The 24,482-nt window shown below is 39.1% G+C and overlaps 1 protein-coding gene across 3 annotated transcripts in view; it reads left to right on the forward strand.

Annotated features, from left to right (window-relative positions):
• Positions 1–24,482, forward strand: part of LOC126336072 (ADP-ribosylation factor-binding protein GGA2) — a 141,292-nt gene that overhangs the window by 92,558 nt on the left and 24,252 nt on the right. For all 3 annotated transcript variants that reach the window (XM_049999563.1, XM_049999569.1, XM_049999555.1), the window contains exons 8-9: positions 142–566; positions 14,638–14,804. In XM_049999563.1, the coding sequence (XP_049855520.1) occupies positions 142–566; positions 14,638–14,804 (592 nt within the window). The remainder of the gene's footprint in view (positions 1–141; positions 567–14,637; positions 14,805–24,482) is intronic.

The following is a 24,482-nucleotide window of genomic DNA, read 5'->3' on the forward strand; positions in this document are numbered from 1 at the left end:
CTCCTTCCCTTGCTGTTTGACATGCTTGTGCACACGTACCCCCTGCCCCCGGACACACTTTACAGATGACTCTTACAGTATAAATAGCTTTGTATTCCTCAATATTAAACTTGAAGTTGTGCTTTTTTTTTTTGTAAACAGGCCACCAGCGAAAATACCCATGAATTTGCTGAGCAGACAGCAAGATGCGGCAAAGCCAGACAGTATCACAACATCAACACCCATCAAGAAAAGTGGCAGTGACAATTCGTCAGGTGTATTAGATTTGGATCTTCTTACTGGAGAACCAGTGAAGCCCTTAGAAAAAGATTCTGTGCAGAAAATGGAGAGCAGAACATTAGATCTACTTAATGGTGATGATACGATGGTAGATATTAGTGAAGAAACACCAGTACATTCTTTCTCTGAAAATAACAAAAATGACAGTGATGACCGGCTAAGTGTTAACTCAGTAGATGATAAATCTCACAGGACTAGCACAGAAAGTGTAAATATCTGTGAACCTAAGCAAATTGAAGTGAAACCCTTGAATGACATCAATGTTTCTTTGGACAGTATAAAACCAGGTAATGATAAGCTTGTTTTATCATATATGTTATTTAAAATCACATTCTTACAAATCTTTGAATTTAACTTATATTTTGCTCTTTGCCATTTTCCTGTATACACGTGATATCGTACCCTAGTTTCAGGGATGTTATGAAGTTTCACTATAGAGAAAAAAATTATTTTCTATAGCGTTTAATAATAATTTTTTATACAAAAAAATGGAGTTTATTTGGTGAGTGGCCTAGTCTAGTTTTGTCATCTTAATTTATGCTTCATTGTTTTCCTAAGGGACCTGTAATGAATGCTAATGTAATTCTTTAATGACACTACAAATACATTAGGAACATTCTTTAAAATAATTTCTGTGGTAATGTGCCAGCCACTATATGCCCAGTTTATTTCTTGATTTTTATTTTTTAAGGCATTGAAATGTATGTGGCTAATCACAAATTGAACCATCTCAAAAGTAAATTTGGCAGATTGAAAGTCTTTTCTCGCCGCAAAATCTATCTCACTTCAGAAGGAAGCAAGTGTATTGAAATCTTGTATGAAGGAAAATATGCAAAATCTGTGCTTCAGTTAATTGCAAAATGAAATTGTAAACACACTATGGCAGATGTAAATGTTTAGATTATATAGTGGTGTCCAGATAAGAAGGCAGCTGAGTGATGCATTCTGTGCAGAGAGAAACGTGAAAGATAGTTTGTAGTGTTGCAAGTGTGATCTGTATCACTGTTGCACACCAGGCTCTCCAGCTGTTGCCTAACCAGGTAACTGGCGATGCTAGGATAGTGGCACTTTGGACCACTGTTCCTACTTCTTCCTAACAGTTTACAGGCTTTAACTGATGACATAACGATGTTGTGTTATATGACATGAAGGCTGGGCAGCATATTTAAAGTGTGTGTTTGGTAGAATTTGGTGATGCTCTCTAGTGTTGAATTTTGATGTTTGGGAACTAGTTCACTGCGTTGTTATTGTTAGTGAGAGATTGCAACTGAAGGTAGATAGTGGCAATTTTTAGTAGTTATCGTACATATCACAAAGAAATTTAACAGTCATTTGCTGAGTGCTGCTGTGTTGGTGTGATCAGCAACTGTGTGCCGTGCTTGGTGAATTCGTTGACAGTAGTGGAAATCGGTGTAAAGGCAGTTCCTTATGAAAGTGCTGGTCTTGTGTGTGAAGCATACATGTATCAGTTTTGTTGTTAAACTATTAGACACACAAATGTTAACAATGGAATTACGTAATTTCTTTGATAATACGAGTAACAAAATAAGGAGATCACATTTTCTGGATGAAAATTGTGGTATATAGGGTCTCGCTGTTCTTTTGTGTTATCTTTCCAACCTTTGTTCTTCCTAATTGCCTCAGAAATTCTCTGTGGCATTGATTTCATTACAGCCATGATAAACATGCCTTGGAAGTTTTTGGTTGCAGCAGAAACATGCGCAGATGCATTATCTTGTTGAAGAATTAGAGTTTTGTCCTCTAATCTGTGTGCATTCTTACCAGTTCTATCTCTACCACTTCAGTGTACACGTTGAAAGTTCATTCGAGTGCTCAACCATGCAGTGCAAGATTTACCTTTTAACACAGAAGGCTGCCCAAATCATGATGGTTCCACTGCTAAATTTCTGCTCATTCTTGCCTGGTGCTCTGTTCTCATATCATGCCAATAATATTGAAATTCATCTGGCTCGTCAAAAATAAACTTTTCATAATTAAAGATCACTTTATCCCATTCTAAAGATCACAACATATCTTTTTCAGTGAGCTCCAATCTACCATGTTTATGTTTGAGTGTTAAAGCAAGTTTCTGCAGTTTATTCTTGAATGCTAGATGTTTGTCATGTGACAAAATATGTCATCCATATCTGGTAGTTACTGGCAACCGTAAATTGGCAACAAGTTGAGAAGGATAAGAATTTGTGGCCCTCGCTTTTCCCAAAAGTAACCATTTTGATAGCACAGATAATTTTCTACGTTGACCATATTTCCCATTCTGTCCATATAGTGTGCCCACTCTAACAAAAATATCAGTCATTGTACTTGAACCATTCAACTTCTTGGTGATTTGACAATTAGTATCCCATTTCATTGTAAGCACTGATTTTTGCTTTTTCATCACATGACAAATGTTTTCTGCTTGGAAGTTTCACAGTCGTGCCTTATGTGTACAATACACACTGTCATTGAACAGTGTCTTGTTTCCTGTCTGCAGTAAAGGCATTTAGTATTTGTCTGAACTGAAGGAAAGTTGCCACATCTAACTGTGAACTTTACTACCACCCCTTATGAATTACGTATGACCTAGTGTCACAAACAGGCGAAAGTAGTGCATCTTACGGTAAATGTGCGAACTAGTGCAAGAAAAAAATGGATGTGGTAATGAAGTGATCTATAGTGCAGCTCAGGTTTAGCTTAAGTTGCAATGTTTTGAGTTTGGTTGTGAGTTGATAAAGCCTATGAATGTGAATAGAAGAAAATTTTGTGTGGTGACTGACAGATCTGTAGCATAGGCTGAGGTCTAGGTTAAGTTTGAGTGTGCCTGTTTGATTGTCCACTCACAGCAGTCACTTTTAAAATGATAATTGCAGAAACTTGGTGGGGTATTTTCGGAGTGTTCCAATTTCTAAGGTGGTGATTAGGCAGGCACTGAGGAGAACAGTTTCAATTTTGTGGAACATTTAAATTTATACTAAAACAGTTTTGAAAAGATAGATTGCTATTCACCATGAAGGTGACATGTTGAACTGTGGACAGCCACAATGAAAAGACAGAGCAGCTGGAGATAGTAGTGAGGTGAGCATGCTTGTGTGAATGAGTAATGTTTTCCTTTCTTTTCCGCAGAAGGCTTTGACCACAAGCTCAGTGTATAACAATCTTTTCATTGTGCCTGTCTGCAACTCTACGTCATCTTTACAGTGAGTAGCAATTGAATCGTTTTATAACTGATTATATTCCAGCCTGGACTTTCCATTGTTTACTTTTATATTGCGGTATTTCGAACAACTATTTTTCATTACCGGTATACTATTGCATATTTCATTAACTTGTCCTGATGATGTTTATTGAACTGTATTTTATCATTGGTCCTGTCACATTGTCTTAACCCTAGCAATTCAAACGTGTTTTCTATAATGCACTTGGGCAGGGGAGTTATTTTATGCCCATCATAAAACAAATCTAAAAAAAGTAAAATTAGTTAATTGCTGTTGACTGATATTACTAGCATACTTTTTAAAGAGGTGCTAATGTGTAAGTAGGGCCCAGAATGTGAATACTTTTCAAAGAAGTAGTGATGTGTAAGTAAGGACCTGAACCTGAAAATGTTGAATATGGTACTCATTGGGAAATGTGACATCTGCTATTAACACTTCATTTTATAGGTTAAGTTTAAATGAAAAATTTAAAACATGTCTGGAATCTGCTAGAAGAAGTCATTAAACACACAGATATTTTTTCCAGAATTTTAAAATATAAAAAAGTGACTAGATTTCAATATTTTCAAAAGGTGGGCTTAAATAAACCCCACTTCCCGGTGATATCGTGAGGATTAATCAGTCAGCACCATTCTTCATCAAATGCTATCCCATATTTGATATATTTATTCTAAAACACAATTTTCACCTCACTCTATGATTATTTTGTATGATTTATTTTAGAAAATGTGTTTTTACCTACATTTCAGTATCCTACATGTAATTATAATATATAAGGCTTGTCTAAAAAGTATCCAACCTTTGGCCAGAAAAAATATTTCGAATACCTGATGGCATTGGCACCCTAATCCCCTTCAAAGTAAGTCCCTTGTGCTTACACTCACTTAGCTTACCAATCGTTCCACTGTCAGAAACACCTCTGGAAGTCTTCTTTTGGAATGGTGTTCAGCTCTGCCGTCGTGTTCTGCCTTATCTCTTCTCTACTCTCAAAATGTGATCCTTTCAGTAGCATCTTCAACTTTGGAAATAACCAGAAGTCACAAGGAGCCATGTCTGGAGGGTAGGGAGGTTGGCGAACAGCTGTAATTCCATGTTTGGCCAAGAAATTTTGGATCAAGTTGGTTGAATGTGCGGGGGCATTGTCGTGATGCAGTTGCCAGTTTTTCGCCGTCCACATGTCTGGTCTTTTGCACCTAACTGCATCATGGAGTCACCGGAGAACATCTTGATAGTACATCTTGATAGTACTCCTTTGTCACTGTTTGTCCTTCCGGTGCATATTCATGATGCACAATTCCACGGACATCAGAGAAGACAGTCAGCATCACCTTGATTTTGCTTTGTACCTGCCGCACTTTCTTCAGCCTTGGATACTTGTGATGCTTCCATTGTGACAACTGTCTTTTTGTTTCTGGGTTGTACATCTACACCCATGACTCATCTCCAGTTATTACAGTGTTCAGAAACCCAGGATCAGTGTTGGTGGTGTCCAGAAGGTCCTGTGCAACTTCAAAACTGAGGTCTTTTTGTTCTGGCGACAACAACTTGGGCACGAATTTCGCAGCCACTCGGTGCAATTTCAAATCATATTGCAGAATTCCATGTACAGAATTTGTACTTACTCCAACCTCTTGGGCAATCCCCCACATGGTTAGACGATGATCCTGCTGCTATGGAAGTCTGTAAATGTTATTCAACTGGCAGACGTAGAAAATGGGGTGAGTGCATGAATGTTCGAACTTAAGTACACTTGCCACTGGAGCTTCAGAGAGGGTATGCTTGTGTCTTATTGACAGCAGCATAATTGTTCATGGCAGCTGTAGGAGATGTGGTGGTGTAACTGGTGGCTCGGATATTTGAAAGAGCGGCTGATTAGATAGTGGCTAATACCACAGTTTCTCACCAACACCAACTATTCTAGCTGATGTGGTATCCATAGTAGTTAAGTTTGATGTATTAGCTGCTGTGAAATTTGTATTTGTTATAAAACTTGATGGTGAAGCTAGTCTTATTCGTGCCAAGAAATTAACTGAAGTCATACTGTACGGTCTGAGCTGAGAAAGGTGAAATTACCTGCCAAAGATATTTTAACTTTCAGGACCAAGTGCAGTCACTTTGTGGTAAGAATGTGCTCAAACTATATTCTAAAGTATTCTTTGAAGTGTAGCATTTATAGGTACCTGAGTTTTTGTGATCTAGCTATGATAAACAGCTGTTCAAGAACTAGCAAACATAGAATATAAAATGCTTTGCAGAAATTCTCTTCACAAAATTAAGTGCCAAGGATTGTGATAAAGTTGAGAAAGAATTTGCATAACTACTTGCCAAGTAAGATTTTTTTTATCTTCACGCAAGATACAAGAGAAGTGAGACGAGAATTGATCACTTATTGAATGGTGATAAACCTGTCAACATTTAAGTAGCTGTCATAAAAAGTTTCTCATTCTGAGCCATGGTTAAGCCTTACAGAGCAAAGTTTTTTCATTAGCCTAATAAAAGAAGTGTGTGGTAGCCAAACAATAAACCAAGTCATTGTTACTCATACGTCAAGTATATGATGGCCTGAAATTGGTTAGTGGTATCTTCAAGATTGATGTTAACAACGGAATGAATCTTGACTCTCACACTGCTTGAGATTGGTATGGCAAAGTCTTATGCTGAAGTGATGTGAAGAAGATGAAGAAGCTGAGAGAGCTAGACGGATGAGGTGCATCATCCAGCTAGTTAATGAACTGAAGGCCAAAAAGTCTTGGATACTGGCTGAGAGGGCCACAAAACGTGTATTATTTGGCAGAGAAAATGTCATTATACATACCACAGTGCTATCATTCTTATTTTGGAAACTTTAATATTAATTTTATTCAGAATATTCCTTTTATGTTTCTTGTCCAATTTGTTGCATTATCTTCCCTGGAAAGTTCATAAATCTTCAGTGGTAGGAGGAGCAAACACTTGCTGTTAGTTCAAAGTTCTAACTAACTCTTTGATAAAAACAAAAATATGTTAACTAAACATGATTCTTATTTTTACAACTTAACCTGTTTACGTACTCTTCAGATATCAAAATACGTCAGGGATACATACTAAACCTGTGTCTGAAAGTCAGAGAATTTCGCTTTGGGAAACTTATGACAACCCTGACATTGTAACTGTTATTTATATAGGGAAAAAAAAACTGTTGCTCGTAATTTGCATAGCCAGAAAGGTGTAGTTGTTAAATATTTTCAGAGTTCTAATACAATAATGTAACACTTTGTTGAAAATGGAGTGTTTTCAACTCAGTTTCTAATTTTTAAATGATTTTTATTCAAATTTAATGCTAAATATCTCAGGTTTTGTCAAAGCTGTTCAAAATAACAGGAATGGAATTTCATTATCTTTTGGGAAAGAATTTTCTGCATTAATTTTTGTGCTAAGAGATATTTGCAAAAGATAAGGTGCAGCTCTTCCAGAGATTTTATACACCTGATGACAAGTAGAGGTAGTTTTGTGCTTTCCAGTGCATTGAGATGATTGATGTGAGCAGAAGATCAACAGAAGAGAGTGTGTCTTGTCCACATCGTTCACTAAGATCAACAGGAGAGAGTGTCTCTTGTCCACATTGTTCACTAATGTATCATTTGCCTGTAGAAATTGGTAAGTGATGCATTTGTCAAGACAGTATGTAATGTTTCACATTATTACGCCTAGTAGGTTGCAAATTTTGACTGAACATGCAAAACTCCAGGTTGGAATATCAACATGTGAAGTTGCAGATGGGCACAAGTAGCAGACACTTACAGAAAGCTTTTGAAATGCTGGTCCAAGGTGCCACTGATTTGTGAAAGATGTGTGTGTGTGTGTGTGTGTGTGTGTGTGTGTGTGTGTGTGTGTGCGCGCGCGCGCGCGCGCGTGTGCGTCCGTGCGTGCGTGTGCGTCCGTCCGTGCTTGCGTGCAAACTTCTCTTTCTTTTTCTGGTGAAGGCTGTTGCTGAAAGCTTTGTCTAAGTGTCTGTTAAGTTCCTTATTTGCAACCTCACATGTCATCTTTACAGTAAGTATCAATCTATCTTTTCCTGGCATTGCAAATTTTGATTGGTAAGTTAAACAGCAATTAACCCCTCAATGACAAAAGAAGAAAGCATTCCAACAGGTTTTACAAAATCCTGAATCTTGATGGCGACTTCTGAAGAAACAAATTGAATCAGTTCCAAAGTAAAAAACCTGCTACTCTGTACATACAAGTCTTAGTTGCTGATTAAATTCAAATCTTGCTGCTCTGGACATGCAAGTGTTAGTTGCTGTTTAAATTCAAATCTAAGTTTGTTTAATGTCCTTTTCCAGGATAAGTACCCTGAACTAAATACCAGCAAAAATTATCAGTGGGAGATTTTTCAGATCTTGGTGTGCAAAGGTCAGGTGCATGTTCATATTGCAAAAAAAAAATTATGTGGATGATTAATGCAGATTCCACCAAAGGAATTAACATATTTGAAATGAAAAGCATAATTTACCATGTAAGGGCCAACTGAAGTAGCATACAAAACACTTACTGCTGAAACTGGATAAAGCAAAACAACAATAAGTGACATTTTGAGTTGAACTTCAGCAAGTACTCTTCTGTCCTTAGATTCTCATGTATTTTATAAATGACACTGCTCTTGACACAACCTGGAAGTATATAACTGCTAGTAATGCTGTCGTCATGTACTTTTGGCTTGAAATTATTGCCAGAAGAGACAGAGCAAAGATACCTTCATACATCCTAAAGTATGTTCTCTCACATTTCAACCTGCTTAGTGATGATGAGGCTCAGAATTAATTAATCTGGTCAGACTGTTACATTGGGTAAAATAACAGTAGTTGGGTTATATCCCGTTTCCAAAATCTTATTCTCCATAAATATTTGATTCCTCATTATGGGGAATAGTTGCCTATGACATGATAGCAATTTGCCAATGTGAAGGACAAAGGATTTCTTGTCTACGATATGGGAGCTAATGATTTCAGGGATTAGCACACTAGACCAAGTGTTGCGTATAGACTTATACAAAATAACTGAGTATATCTTTTCAGTATTGTCTGCTGCATCTTGCACAGATTTGTACTGCAATAAACATTGTATATTTTGATCTATTTTCTCAAAATAAGCTTTCTATATGTGCAAAAAAGTAACACAGATAATCCAGTGTGTTTCAGCAGTACAGCTTTGTAACTGTAGATACAATGTTTTACTTCCAGGATGATTAAAATTGTGGCCTTTGTTTAAAAGGTAATATAAGCAAATGTGTAATAAGTCTTACAGTGATACACAGGATAGCATTTTACTTCGTATACCTTGCCTGTATCAAGAAAGCCCAAGTAGGAAATTGAAAAACAATTTTTTGTTCTCGTGTAAAATTTACTTTTTGTTGGGTACAACATAGTTCATCACCAGTTTGTTTATAAAACCCAAAGAAAACAGGCTGTTGCACACACAGTTCAAAATAAAATGTAAGTTGCCTGGTTGACAATGTTAATAACTCTTGTACCTTTGAGAAAATATATACGCAATGTATACAAATAAACGATCTTTCAGAGCACGTCAAAAAAATTGTAATCACTTGTTAAATAACTCAGCAGTCGGTGTGACACACAAACAGATGCTACAAAAAGGAAAATGATCATCTTAAGTTTTATATTTGAAAACTGCAAGTAACATCATACATTGCTTATTGTCATCATTTGCATGGAATACGAATACTCAAGTGAGTGAGCACTCCCGGTGTTTTAAAACAGTTGAAACTTTTGAAAATGAACTAGATTGGATAGACTTCCCATAATGCTTTGTAGCTTTGTATTGCGTACTAGTGATACTAGGATAGGGGCGGAGGGGGGGGGGGGGGGCAGATGTACTAATAAAAGGAGGCAGCAGTTGCCTCTCCATTTCCCTGCTAATAACGATCGTTTCTTATAATTTGCAGTGCTCAGTAGGATGGGTCTGTTTAATTCCTGTCATTAATGTTATCACTGCCAAAGTGTCTCTGAAGTTGTGTTGAAGTCTCTTTGGCATTTGAGGTAGGATAAGATTAGTGATAGGAAAATGGCTGAGAAAGAGTTAAGACCCTCAAAATAAAAATCTCTCGAATCCCTATGTTTTAACCCACAGTGGGAAGAAGACTATGGAAGACTACTTTTTTATTGAAACACAAACTGACCCTCAGTGTCTGTTCTGTAATGCTATTTTATTGTTGTGGAGGTAGTACACTGTGAAATGACAGTTTCATCTCCTTTGTGAGAAATTTGTGATCACTTTGGATCCTGTGGAAAAGAAGCCCATTTTCTCGAGTCAAAACAGAAGAGAGAGAAAGAAGTAAATTTGTGTAGATGTATGTGATTACTTGAAAATGTTGTTATTATTTATAAAGCATTATCTGGGTTTGGCTTGATTTTTACCAGTTACTTGTAACGTGTTTACAGGAAGAGGACCAACTCATTAACAGTGATGGTGAAAGGGAAGGAAGCTATCATAGCTCTTAAAATAACTAAAACAGTGTATCACTTCAGTGGTGGAGAATTTGTTAAAGAGCATCTTGTTTTTGCTGCAACAATCTTGTGTGTAACAGTTCTTTCTGTTATTGAAACATTTGTGCTTTCATGGAGAACACTTTGCAGGCATTTTGAAGAGGTGGCAAGTGTGGAATTGCAACTGAAAGATAACACTAAGAATTTTGTTTTTCCTCTTTGGGATTATATGAAAGTGTGCATTTAATGGGTGTTGCTGAGCTTGCTGCATTGTGAGAGGTGTCAGTGGCATAGTGGATCACTTGATATAGTGTCAGTGCGTTATGGCCGATGAAATATTTTCTTTCTTAGGAAATGTTATTGACAACTATGACCTTTATTGGGAAAAACTTTCATCAGTTGCAACAGACCGACCTCCTTCAGTGATTGGTCAAAACTCTGATGGGTTGCTTTGATAAGAAAAAAAAGGTGAAAAAAGTTTATATTCAGTAGGAAATACCAGCAAAATACTGTTTCCTATCTTGCATTAATCTGCTGGCAAAATATGCCAAAATAAGAAGTGTCATGGACATTGTTGTAAAAACAGATATTAAATTGGATGAAAACAGTTTGGGGCAACAGCAGTTTAAATATTTTATGACAGAGCAGCCAGCAAGGCCTTTGTCAAAAATAGACCCCCCCCCCCCCCCCTCACACACACACACACACACACACTTCTGGCTGAAAGCTTATATGTGAAAGTCTTTTTGTTGTGCATTCTGCGACTCGGCATCCCCGACGGTGATTGGCAACTTCCCTTTTCATAATATTGCTACATTCCATCCTGGATTTTCCATTGTTGTTTCGGAATGTTTTTTCTTCTTATGTAAAGACATAGCATTATTCAAGGACCTGAAATTAAGGCCAGTACAAGAATTTGGTGACCCCTGTGGATAATGTTTTTCTAACTCACCGTACAAAGTATCTGAATATCTTGAACACAAAATTGCGATGTGGGTGTTTTTGACACTGTTTTTGGTTTTCTAAAGAAAATTGCTGTTTTCAATAAAGTAGCTTTCAGAAAGTCCATATGCGCACTTCTTGAATGTTGTATGAGTTATAAATGAAACGAATATTGAGAAGCAGACATTCTTTATTATGTTACAGGCTTTTTTAGAAAACTTTAATAGTAGATTTAGTGGCTTAAATTGATTTGAACTTGATCTTAGGTGTTTTTGCAACTCCTTTAGCAGTGGAAATGCAACATGTGCCTCCTGAAATTCAGTTGGAGCTCATTGACTTTCAGTGTAATTATGTGCACAGGATGGGATTTCGCACTGCAGAAAATATAGAAATGTTTTACAAGAGCTACCCCACAATTCTTTTGAGTAGCTGACTGGAGCAATGCATTTGATGAGCTATAATTTCACTCCAAACATCAAGATGGTACCAAGAAAAACATTTAAATATAATAATTGAATAGATATGGAAATAGACTCTCCTCCTCCCTTTACCTGCCCCTCCTCCATTAATAGTAGGCCAGCTTCAAACTCAACACTTCTCAGTAAGATTACACACATTGACTTATGTTTAATTTAAAAAAATTCTTTCTTATTGCTTAATACCGGTGTTGTATTTGTGACTAGGAAATTAAGTCAGCGAGAGTTATACTTTCATTCTCTTTTTCTTGATCCCTCTAATTTCCCCCAACCCCCACCCAACACCCCTGTTTTCCACTTAACTGGATGACAGAATTTTGAACTTTTTGTACTGCTTGTAATTGCTGTCCACCTATGCAGTGTACTACTTTGAGGCGCTGCAGTATTCATTATGGCACTATGCAGTGTAAAGACCATTCTTTATTTGCTTCTTTGTTACTTTGTTGTGCCTCTGTCTTGTGGAGTCCGCAGTTGACTGAAATTAATACTCACTCAGTGGTGGACATCACAAAAATGTTATGTCAACTGTGGACACCACAAGATCCTGAAAAAGATAGCAGCAGAGGGGTCAAAAAATAGATTATATAGTACAGCCTAAAAATCCAAAGTTTTTACCTTCAGTGAGACAGCCACGAAAACTTGCAGACTTACATAAAAGTTAAAATTGTTCACTGTGTAGTGAGAAATGTTATCATTTTATCTGTTGTGCAGAAATTTAGCTTGTTCATTTGTGGAAAGCTGGTCAGGACAACTGGAGAATCTTTAGATGTCCATTGTTATAATAAATGGTTAAAAGGATTTTGCCTGTTCAATCTGAAATGAAAATTAAAACTTTTTCATTTAAGTTATTTACGCAATGTAATGTTCCATTACATCATCTCCAGGCCCCTTGGCTAATATCAATTGGGAGGAATCCAATCTTGGGTGCAGTCATAACAGGAGCCAAAATTATATAACTGATGTCCATAGATACATGTAGTACCATCCTATGCAAACCTGTGTACTGGGTTTGAAACAGTCCTGTTGACTGATTTGAGTTGGAAAAAAAGATGCAGGGGGAGGGGTATCAATCTGAAGATGGGTTTGAATGCAACAGTGTTTCACTAGGCATTGTCCCATTGCAGATGGTATGCCATTGCCTTTGTGTGACTTTTGGTCTTATGTACAGCTTACCCAGACAGTTAGAGTCGGAGCTACAGTTCTATGTGAACTCCAATCCATAGTAAAACTTGGCAGTTTTCACAGCAACAGAGAGTCAAGATGTGATAAGTAACTCATAAAAATCCCAGGAATGACCAGGGATTGAATCCTAGACAGTTGGATCCATTATCTAGCACTTGAACACTGAGCCACATTGATGGGGGCTATGACGACTTCTGTGATTATGAGTGTGATGTGGAAGATTACCCTCTCAGTATATGCAGTTTAGGAAGATGTTTGTAGATAATGTGAATCTATAATCTTCGTGGTACTGAACCAGAAGAAATATTTAAAAACTGATATATTACTGTAAGCTTAAGCTACTGGATAACTGAATGCTGCAGTAAAATATACACAAACTATCTGCAGAGACACGAGAACTTGTCTCTCAAGCTTCAACCAAACTGATGAAAGCACTCAAAAGAAATTATTTAAAGGCAACAAAGAGTGCTTGAGGCTGCACAAATCATGAAGAGAGAAGAATGGGTGAAAGAAAGGGAAGAGGGAAACCATTCAGAACAATCTTGAGAAAAGAAAAATCTAGTATGATTACTTCATTTTTTGCTAAGGTTCCTAAGGAACAGCAACTCAGAAATATTTTGTTTTTCCTTCTCCAGTATCGAAATGTAGAATGCTATTAATTATAAAAATGTGATGTAGATTTTAGTTGTGAATTAATATTACCAATATTGAATAACCAAAACTGAGTCACCAATGTATCTGCACATATTAATAAATTTGTTTAAAAGAATAAATGAGCATATATGCCATCCAGTATTGTAATGGAGAAACATGTTATGCTCTTAAGTTTTAATCACTTTTTAAAAATATTTTGTCTTTGTCTTCATCTCCACTTTCACATTCAGTGTTCTCCGTTTTGTTGTGAAGCAGCAGTTACAGTTCTGACATCATGTATCTACTGGAAGCTGGGTTCACATGCATCAATCTTCAGCCGCTCCTTCAAGTTTTCTTCATTGACATCTTCAAAACAAATTAAACCCGTTGCCAGATTCATTATTTGTACAGTTTTTATTTCTCATCCCTGAAACATTGAATGTCACTTTTCTCTGTATCTGTAAGAATTTACCTCCATGAATGAGTATGTGAGGAAGATGTTTTGTTGTGTTCAGTCTTTGTGTTCAGTCATTTTAGGTGTGGTGACCTCACTCTTTGTATTGTAACAAATCCATTTAACTTGAATTCATACTTACTTAAGTATTTAACTCACTCAGCCTGGCAGATGGATTAATGACTTAACGTGGATCCAGAGAAAATTAAATTTTTTTTCACACACACAGTGTTCTAGATGTGCACATGGCATGAATTGCCATAAAAAGAGGTGTGGGTTGAACCATGAATGTTTGGATGTGTAGTTTAACATTTACCTGCCATTCACCAAGCAAAACTAATGCAATTGTAGCATTCCGTGATGGCACTTGTGTAACATTTTAAGAGAAAATCATACTACAAATTAATGTTGTAGACAGTCTAACTTCCACTTACAAGGCATGGATAGCCTCTATTGAAGTGTTTGTGTATTTAGGGAATCCTGCATATTGGTGCGACTTTTATAAACTTTAGAGGTCCAGGGGATGTGCCTTCGACTAAATTTTTCTTTAGAGTCCCTGTTCTAATGCTGTTAAACGTCATATTTCATAAAAATATTTCTAATTTTGATAGCAGAAATATCTCTTGTACAACCTCCCTGCCCCCCCCCCCCCCCCCCCCCCTCCTTTTTCGTTCTCTACCTCACTATCTTTTCTTGTCACTCTCCCAATAATTTATGATGTTAATTGATCAGACCTTTTGTCGTACATGCCTAAGTACATATTGTTTCCAATTTTAGTACTTTTTGTTGTATGTACATATGAATTCTGTTGATGCTGTATTTTGCAAAGTTAATGCCAATCAACTATGTATTTCTTGGTAGAGGAAGTATTTCTTGGTAGAGGAAGGTGTTAACATGTAGTATTGAAGAAAGTATATACGTGAAACCAGTAAATGAACTCACATTTTCACATTACTGCTGTAATGGTTTTGCAGGATCAGTCCCACCGCTGACTGTGCTGGATGAGAAAAACGGTGTCTCAGTTATACTTCATTTTGCAAAAGATAGACCACGAGAAGATGTATCAGTTGTTGTTGTGACAACCATAAGTAAAAATCCATCACCACTAACTAACTACCTGTTCCAGGCCGTTGTTCCCAAGGTAATTGCAATTTGCTATCATTAGCAAATAGTATGATATTTATGATGTAATGTGGTATTAAGAATTGTAATAATGATTAGGATATTACCTTTCGGTTGTGTGTGTATCATTTATAGTAGATATTGTCAGAGTATTAGTACATATCACTGAAATTTTAATCCCTGTGTTGATAAATTTTAGTTAAGTCCCATAGTGCCCAGAGCCATTTGAACCATTTGATAAATTTTAGGCTGATTTATGAATTTGTCTTGGCTGTTTCTGTTAAGTTAAATTTCACTATATGCAGACGCAATGCAACCATTGATCATTTTATCTAACATCTTTCACTAAGTTTTACTCTGTCAATACACCAGTCAATATTTCTAGCATTTGGCTCTTCAAATTTCATGGTTCACAGCAAAAGGAAAGTATTAGATGTGTGCTAAAAATAAGACTAAGTTTAAGTATTATACAACAAACTGTATATTATACAGTAAGTTGCACTGTACTGAAAAATTTGGGAGAGCTCAACATCTATAAAGCTTATAACAAGTAATGTTATTCCAAAGAGAAGGCAACTTTGTTACAAAATTTCAGTCTTTCTCACCTTTCACATTGCATTATCAATTGTACTCAACTGTTAAAGCTGTAATAAAATAAATGTATTAAGTTTGAGAACCTCTGTATGTTATGTGTAACCAAAAAGTAGCACTAGTAATCCAAAAGTTCTTATGGAATTGCCAGATAGATGGCTATCAGAGGACATGTCCATTGTAATTATCCGGCCTTTTATGCCGTAGTCGGTTGATGAATTGTGTGTCAATTCCCAATGTTTAGTCCCCGTCTGCGGGAGACATCTTCAAGGGGGTCTGTAGCTCGATGGTAGTTCCATCACAATTCATCAACCGACCACGGCATAACAGCCCGAATAATTATAATGGACATGACATTTCTGGCTGTGAAAGTCTACATTTTAGTGTCAGAGGACAACTAACATTGTAAGTGCAAGGCTTTATAAATCATCCAAATTATAATATAAAGTAGACACCATATTGGCACATTCTTTCGTTGTCAAATCCTGTAGATGGATATGTTTAGGGTGTCTGTAGGATTGTTTATTGTTAAGAATAATGTCGGGAGTGTATATATACACACATCTCCCCCCCCCCCCCCCCCCCCCCCTCCTTAACTACTGCCGTCCATTTGTGTCCTTTGATTCTTATAGCTTCAGGCTGTTTTCTGTACAAGTTGTAGGCTATCTTTCACTCTTTGTATTTTATCCTTGCAGATTTTAAAAAGTGTATTCTAATTACCATTGTCAGAAGAGTTATCTAAATTTACAAGTGGTATAAACATACTAAATGTGTTTGCATATTGTGAATATACATTAACGTTAGCTTTTTGCAACACATGAAAATTTGTGCCAGTTGAGGAATCAAACCCAGATTTTCCACTTTTTGTGAGGGGCTTCCTTAACCACTTCGCTATCTGAGCATGCTTCCGGGACTAATCCAAACTTCCACATACGGCATAGTCACAACCATTACGCTCACACAATTCGTGATTCCTGCATAAGAAGACAGATATTATATTAGCATTTTAGCCCATCGAGACATGAAAAAACCATTGGTGGTTACATTATTTGCGTTTGTAGTGTGTCTGGATCTTCACAATAGTGTTCATACTTACTGTTCTAATGATTATGGCTGTGGTAAACTGTACGAAATGAATTCACATGCAAGCTTGCCTGATGTACACTGTATTGTGCACATGCAGACATTGTATGAATACAGACGTTGATGCTGTGTAAGTACAGGCATTGTAATCAACAATGATGTATCTATGGCTTGATAGGCTAAAATGATGATATAATATTTGTCTCCCTTTATGGGAATCACAAAATATGTGGGAATAAGGGTTGTGACTATGTGACATGAGGAAGTTTGGTTCAGTCCTGGAGGCGTGCTCAGACAGCCGATGTGGTTGAGACTGCTGCTTGTGACAAGCGGGAAATCTGGGTTCGAGTCCTGGTTCAACACAAATTTTCATGTGTCGCAAACAGCTGACTTCAAAATCGCAATATACTAACTTCTTTTGTAATGTCTACCACAGTTGTACTCGTCAATGACAGTGTCTGTTACTTGCATGCAAGTGTGAAGAACATTGTATTGTGAAGATACAAACAGGGTATAAACACAGGCATTGTAACCATAAATGAGGTAAAAACATATCTTGGCCTTTCTTCAATCTAATCTGCTACAAAAAGTTTTAGGGTTAGCATTGGCTCCTGTGTTCCTACCTTTCTGTGAAACCCAAACTGATCTTCGTCAAGATCAGCTTCTACAAGTGTTATCATCGTCATGTAAATAATTTGTGTTAGTATTTTGCAACTCTAACCTGTAAACACTCATCTACTTTGGAGTTAGAATTGCTGCATTCCTCTTAAGGTCTCAAGGTATTTTCCCTGCCTCATAAATTTTACATAGCAGCTGTAAGGTAAGGGTTAAAAAAATCCCATAAAGACCTTGCACAAGGTCACTAAAATCCCATATTTAATATTTTTTCACTGAATGTTCATAGGTATGTAACTCAGTTGCCGAAATTACATCAGTATTAGGCCTGCATGTTGCTAGTCAATATACTGAAGCCTGAATTTGTCTTATAATCATGCTACAAGAGATTTGTCTATATAATCATTGTACAGAACATCACATTACTTATTTATTACAAGACAATGCATTTAAGTTTGACTTAGCCTTATTTAAACTGTAACTTGTTGTTGTCGTCGTCGTCATCGCCACTTTGCCTTAAATGTGTTTATCACCATTACCTTCAAAGTAGTCCACTTGGTGGTATATACAATGTTCCCTATGGTTTTTCCATGAGCTGAAAGTTCCTTGGAATGCTTTTTTCATGAGCCTGTTTAGTTCCACTTTGCGATTCTATTTGAATCTACTCAACTGTGTGAAATGTTTGGCTTTTTAACTTGAGTTTCATTTGGGAAATATGAAAAAAGTCATTTAATGCGAGGTTGGGTGAACATTGCTGGTGAGGAACAACTGTCATTTTGCTTTTCATCAGAAACTCCTGGGTGATCAAAATAACTTGTGACTTCACATTGCCATGATGGAGGAACCAGCTGCCTGTGCACCACTTTCATTGGACAAAATCCTCTGACATGTCCCGTAAAACAGCCATATGACATTCCTTAGATTCTGGCTGGTCTGACTACTACCTTCCAGCACCATATTCCAAACAGCAGTAACATTTTCAGCAATAATGCCAGTTGACAGGCTTCCCGAATGAGGTTCATGGTCAAACGATATTTTGCCACCTTGAAAATGTTTAGCACAGTTTTTTTTAAGTTTGACTGTGACATAAGATGTCTTCCCCAGATGCGTGCTTCAACATGTCATGTGTTTATGTAGAGGTTTTTCTGAGCCTGAAACAAAAGTTTATGCACATACATAGCTCCCGGGGATATGCCATACTCAATTTTGCAAGTTGCACAGCATAATATAATTGGGAAAAGCGCATGAAAATTAAATGCAAGCTCCTACCCCAAACCCGCCGGAGCCACTAACTCTCAAGGGATGCATCTACATCTACATTTATACTCTGCAACCACCCAACAGTGTGTGGCGGAGGGTACTTTATGTACCATTGTCATTACCTCCCTTTCCTGTTCCAGTTGCGTACGGTTCGCGGGAAGAATGACTGCTGGAAAGGCTCCGTGCATGCTCGAATCTCTCTAATTTTACATTTGTGATCTCCTCGGGAGGTATAAGTAGGGGGAAGCAATATATTCGATAGCTCATCCAAAAATGCACCCTCTTGAAACCTGTAGAGCAAGCTACACCTCGATGCAGAGTGCCTCTCTTGCAGAGTCTGCCACTTGAGTTTGCTAAACATCTCCGTAATGCTATCACGCTTACCAAATAACCCTGTGACAAAATGCGCCACTCTTCTTTGGATCTTCTCTGTCTCCTCTGTCAACCCGACCTGGTGGTGTTTTGTCATACTTGATAGACTTCACTAGCCACACGTACATTCCAGGAACCTCTGGGTAGTAGTTTGTAGTTACAGTTGTCAGAATTTTAAAAGAAGTTTTTAAGGACAAAAAACTGTTGACTAAAGAAAAAGAAATTTGCAAATATTATTTTGTTAGAGGTTAGCCTCATGATAGAATGATATACAGAGTGATTCACCTAATACATGCTCTGCCAGTATTTCTGGAATGGAAGGCACCATTGATATGCAGATTTTACAGATTACATGGCTGGCAGTGGCCTGCCTTTGCAGCCCATACACAGAGTCTTATCAGATTTGAGTATACATTTATTTACAAATGGTGCAAATATTTCAATGGAACAATGCCTATTGACAGTATCAGGAGTCGAGTGCAAATAGTTTATGAGCTATCATAGTTTGAACATTGTAAATGCCGACTGTTGTTTGTTCAATGTAGTGGCACGCACACTTGCGAATTAGACATGGATGCATATGTGCAGCTGTACACTGATGATAATACACCTCTGTAGGTGTTGTGCTGTTAAATGGGGCATTGCCTAGAACAAACGAAGGATGAACAAAAGTGAATACAATACTTCTGTGGTGTCTTACACATAATGAACTAGTGTACCCTGAAAGTCTGTGGTCAGAATAAGCACCATTAGCATCAACACTAGCTTGGAGTCTGCCACGCGATGATTGCTGCACACGTTCTAGCATATGAGTGGAAATTGGAGGGCAGGCAGAGGTAATATTTCATTGAAATGTCCTTGAAAACAGTGTCTTTCAGCTTCCCCCACAAGAAGAAAAAAGAAAAAAGTCCAGAGGCATCAGATCTGGGGAATGGGCCACACAAGCTTCGGGCCCTTTCTTCCAGCCCAATGATTTGGAAACAGTCCCTGAAGACACACAGAGTCATAATTCATGCACTATGGGCCAGACACCTACCGTGATGATTCCACAGCTTCCTTCTAGTCTGAAGGGGAACTTCCTTTAACATCTGTGGCAGATGGTCTATTAGGAGGTTGAGATACGAGAGGGTTTCCTGAACATAAACAATTGGTAGAATTGGCCCCACGCTTCTGCTATGCTCATGCAGGACTGTTAGAAGTGAGGAGAGCATACTGTTAGATTTCACCACCGTTGTGTCAGGAATGTTCACAATGTCTGAGCAACAGGTGCACCCCTCCATTGCACAATGCATAATTATCAAATTTCTTGCTTGTGAAGGAGTTACAGTGGTGGAAATTTGCCAAAGATTGACTGCACAGTTCAGTGATAAAACATTATCAAGGATGCGTGTGTTTGCTTGGCATAAAAAGTTCAAGGAAGGACAAGAGTATGTGGAAAATCAACAACATGATCGCCATCCTCGGACCAGTATTACAGAAAAAAACATTTGTATCGTTAAAGACATTATTGACGTCGACCGATGAGTGATAGTATCAGAAATTGTACAAAAAGTGGGAATGAGTTGTGGGAGCTGTCAAGCAATCATCACAAATGGTCTACAATTCTGTAAAGTGTTTTCCAGATGAGTCCCTAAACTTTTGATCGAAAATCTGAAGTTGAGATGTTTGGAGGTCTGTTAGAGGCTTACAGCAAAGTTTGCGGAAGAAGGTGGTGCATTTTTAAGTCGAATCGTCACCTACGACGAAAACATGGCTTCACCACTAGACTCCAGAATCCAAACAAGCCAGTAAGGAGTGGCGGAGGAAAGGGGAGGCAGCACCAGTGAAAGCCAAGACTCGACTGTCAGCTGGCAAGGTTTTTTCAACCATTTTTTTCAATCAGCAAGGCATTTTGCTGATTGTGCATCGCTCTTGCAAAAAATCAATCAATGCTGCTTACTACTGCGAACTGTTGAAAAAGGTGAGAGTTACATATCGCCGCATAAGATGCGACGAATAAATTCGACAGGTCATCCTCCTCCATGGCAATGCATGATCCCATCCATATTGCAGCACTAACTGTCTCCAAGCTACAGGAAATGCACTGGACTACATTTGATCATACTCCTTACAGCCCTGACTTATCGCCTTGCGATTTCCATATGTTCAGACTGCTTAAAGAAGCTCTAGGAAGGTGACGATTTGAAGATGATGAGAGTGTGGAAGACTTTGTGTGCAACTGGCTGGTGACACAGACTAGTTCTTTTTATCATGAGGGCATCAAAAAGCTGCCTTTACACTGGGACAAATGCATTTCCAAAGCAGGAGATGATGTGAAAAAATAAATTATAATTGCCTTGAGTATTTCAATAAATGAATTTAAATAAAAAAATAAAATCCCGTTTGTATTTGATCCGGCCTCGTACTTCTGTGAATTCAGTATTTCCTCTACAAACAACGGGCCTTTGAGGTGATGGTGTACTATTCCACGCCACGTTTAAACTCCATGGACGCTGATGTTACACTGATGAAGCCATCAGCTATTGTCAGCAGACCAGTAGTGCCTGTTTCTGAGGTTTATGTTATAACTTCAAGTTGAACAAATACATTTCAAGGAAGACGCAATACATGAGTCACAGATCAAGTAAACAGAGTAAAACGTCTGTACACTTTAACAGTCAAATCATAATTGAGTCCAAGTCTAGCAGCCGCTGGCTGGCTAGCCGCTTAGGGGGTGCTGCTGCTGCATGGCTGGCATACAGCACCGCATGGAGAGGATGTGTGTAACTGTGCAGTGGCACTTTGAAAGATCGGCGAGTCACAACACTTTTCCCCCCTTTTGAATTTTTTGCAGTGGTCTTGATGGAGGTGGCCTGTAGATTGCTAACATCCATAGGTGTTGTTTGACTGGCCATAAAGTCTCGAGGAAGAGGCTTCCCGTGCGGACGGAAGTGGCCCTGATGATAACAGGTCGAGATGACAGGCGACATGGGGGTCGAATCTGCTGGGGCCCCATGCACCAATCTGCTCGTTGCAGCAAGTCCGGTTTTTATAACAGGAGACATGGGCGATGTGTCCGCGTCCGTAGGAGGAGGAGGAGGAGGAGGAGAGTAGAGTTGCTCGGACAGATGATGGTTGTCTGGTTCCTGCATGGGCACATCTCCTGGTGGCGTCAGTTCTTGTGCTGGCACTGATATGAGGGTGAGAGGACTGCGTTGTGAGTAATGAGAGATTCCAGTATCCCGATCATCAGGTAGAGCCAAAGGTGGTGTAGCGATATCCGGAACAGGTGTTGCCGGCACACGAGGCCAAAGCTGGTCTGAATGATGCACTGCAACACCCATGTCTGTCTGGATTTCATACAGGCATTGGCCACGGTGTCTTAAGATGTGGCCAGTACTCCATTTTGGCCACCTGCCATATCCCCGTACCCATACAAGGTCATCGGCGGTGAACACGCCAAGTTTAGGCACCCACAGTCATGAGGTGGAAGGCCACAGAAGATGAAGTAGCTTGCGGGGCTGTCGGCCATGTAAGAGCTCAGCCGAGCTATGGTCGCCCATGGGGGTGAAAGGGTAAGAAGCTAGAAATTGGAGAAGCACATTATCATCAGCAGAAGTCAGGAGTTTCCTCATCTGAGCCTTAAATGTGCGGACTAGTTGTTCAGCCTCACCGTTTGACTACAAAAGCTCCCGCGAAGTCAGCATGAATACGCTCCCAGGGCTTCTCAGGCGAAGGCCACGGTGACGCACAAAGGCTGCAGGCAGCGACCATGTGTGCAATTTCAGAGTCGATGCCGGGCCAGTGCACATGAGAGCGCACCAGAGATTTTGTGCGAGAAACACCCAAGAGCCCTTGGTGAAGGAGGCGCAGGGCCAAAGCACGCAAAGACGCAGGTACCACAACATGCGGCAAACCATTTTCGGTGGAAAGGAGGATAACACCATCCCTAGGCGTGAGGCGGTAACGCAAAGCGTAGTAGTTCCACAATGGATCAGAAGTCTTAGCGGATGGACGATCTGGCCAACCCTTCTGAATACAGCGTAAAACGTGGGAGAGGGTTCCCGGTGATGGGGAACCCGTCCGCAACCCGCTGCTCGGCAACATCCAGGTGGAAACACAAAAGTTTGTTCCTATCAAATGCCAGATCAGTACCCATGGGAAGGCGAGACAGTGCATCAGCATTTGCATGTTGAGCCGTCGGCCGGAAATCAATCTCAAAATTGAAACGACACAAGTAAATTGCCCAACACTGGAGGTGGTGTGCAGCCTTGTGCGGGAGTGACATTGATGGATGAAACAAGGAAACAAGTGGCCTGTGATCCTTAACAATATGAAATTTGGATCCAGAGAGAAAAGCACCAAACTTATGAAGAGCATAAATAATGGCCAGAGCTTCTTTTTCAATTTGAGAATACTTTTGTTGGGCATCTGTGAGAGTTTTGGAGGCATAAGCAATGGGTTATTCAGAACCGTCAGAAAAACAGTGCGCAAGGACTGCATCAACCCCGTATTGAGAGGTGTCCATGGCAAGAACAAAATGTTGGCCAGGTTGATAATTAGCCAGGCACGGGGCCTGTTTCAGCACAGTCTTCAATTTCTGGAAAGCCGCATCGCATGACGCGGACCAGTGAAAAAGCACGTTTTTATGCAACAGCTGATGCAACGGCTGAGCCATCGAAGCAGCAGATGGTAAAAACTTGTGATATTATGCTATTTTCCCCAAGAAGGCCTGCAGTTCCTTAACAGATGTATGGCGAGGAAGGGCATCGATCGCAGCGACAGTTTGCTGAAGTGGACGAATACCATCCTGAGAGAGTTGAAACCCCAAGTACGTGATAGATGCCTGAAAAAAATTTTGATTTCTGAAGATTACACTTAAGACCGGCAGTCTGTAAGACATGAAAAAGTGTGCGGAGATGTTGAAGATGTTCGTCAGTGGTGGAGCCAGTGATAACAATGTCGTCCTGGTAATTTATACACCCAGGGACAGTGAGCAATAATTGTTCCAAGAATCGCTGAAAGAGAGCATGGGCGCTGGCAACCCCCAATGGTAATTGTTGTTATTGATAGAGGCCGAAAGGCGTGTTAAGGACCAGAAACTGCCGGGAAACAGCATCAAGAGGAAGTTGTCGATAAGCTTCTGACAGGTCAAGTTTAGAAAAATACTAGCCTCCAGCAAGTTTAGAGAACAATTCTTCAGGTCGAGGCATAGGGTAGGTGTCGATAAGGCATTGAGCATTTACAGTGGCTTTGAAATCGCCACAGAGACGAATATCACCATTTGGCTTAGTAACGACAACAAAAGAGGACCACTCACTGGAAGTGACAGGATGCAAGGCCCCTGAAGCAGTGAGACAGTGCAGCTCCTGTTTGACCTGATCACGAAGGGCCACAGGAGTGGGCCGAGCCTGAAAAAACTCAGGCCGAGCAGTGGGTTTGAGTGTGATATGAGCTTCAAAGTCGTTTGCACAGCCTAACACAGGAGAAAAAAGGAACGAAAATGTTGTCGACAAGAAATCCAGTTGAGCATAAGGAATAGCATCAGAGATGAGTCATCTATAGAGAACCCAAAAACGCGAAAGGCATCCAAACCAAAAAGATTCTCTGCGTTACTCTGATCGACCACAAATATGGGAACAGTGCGAACGATGGATTTGTAAGATACCTCAGCATTAAATTGTCCCAAGAGAGAAATCTTCTGTTTATTGTACATCCGTAATTGCCGAGTGACCGGTGATAGGATTGGAGAACCCAACTGAAGATACATCTGAGAATTAATTATAGTGGCAGCAGA

The sequence above is a fragment of the Schistocerca gregaria genome, chromosome 1 (assembly GCF_023897955.1).
Source record: "Schistocerca gregaria isolate iqSchGreg1 chromosome 1, iqSchGreg1.2, whole genome shotgun sequence".
Taxonomy (NCBI): Eukaryota; Metazoa; Arthropoda; class Insecta; order Orthoptera; family Acrididae; genus Schistocerca; species Schistocerca gregaria.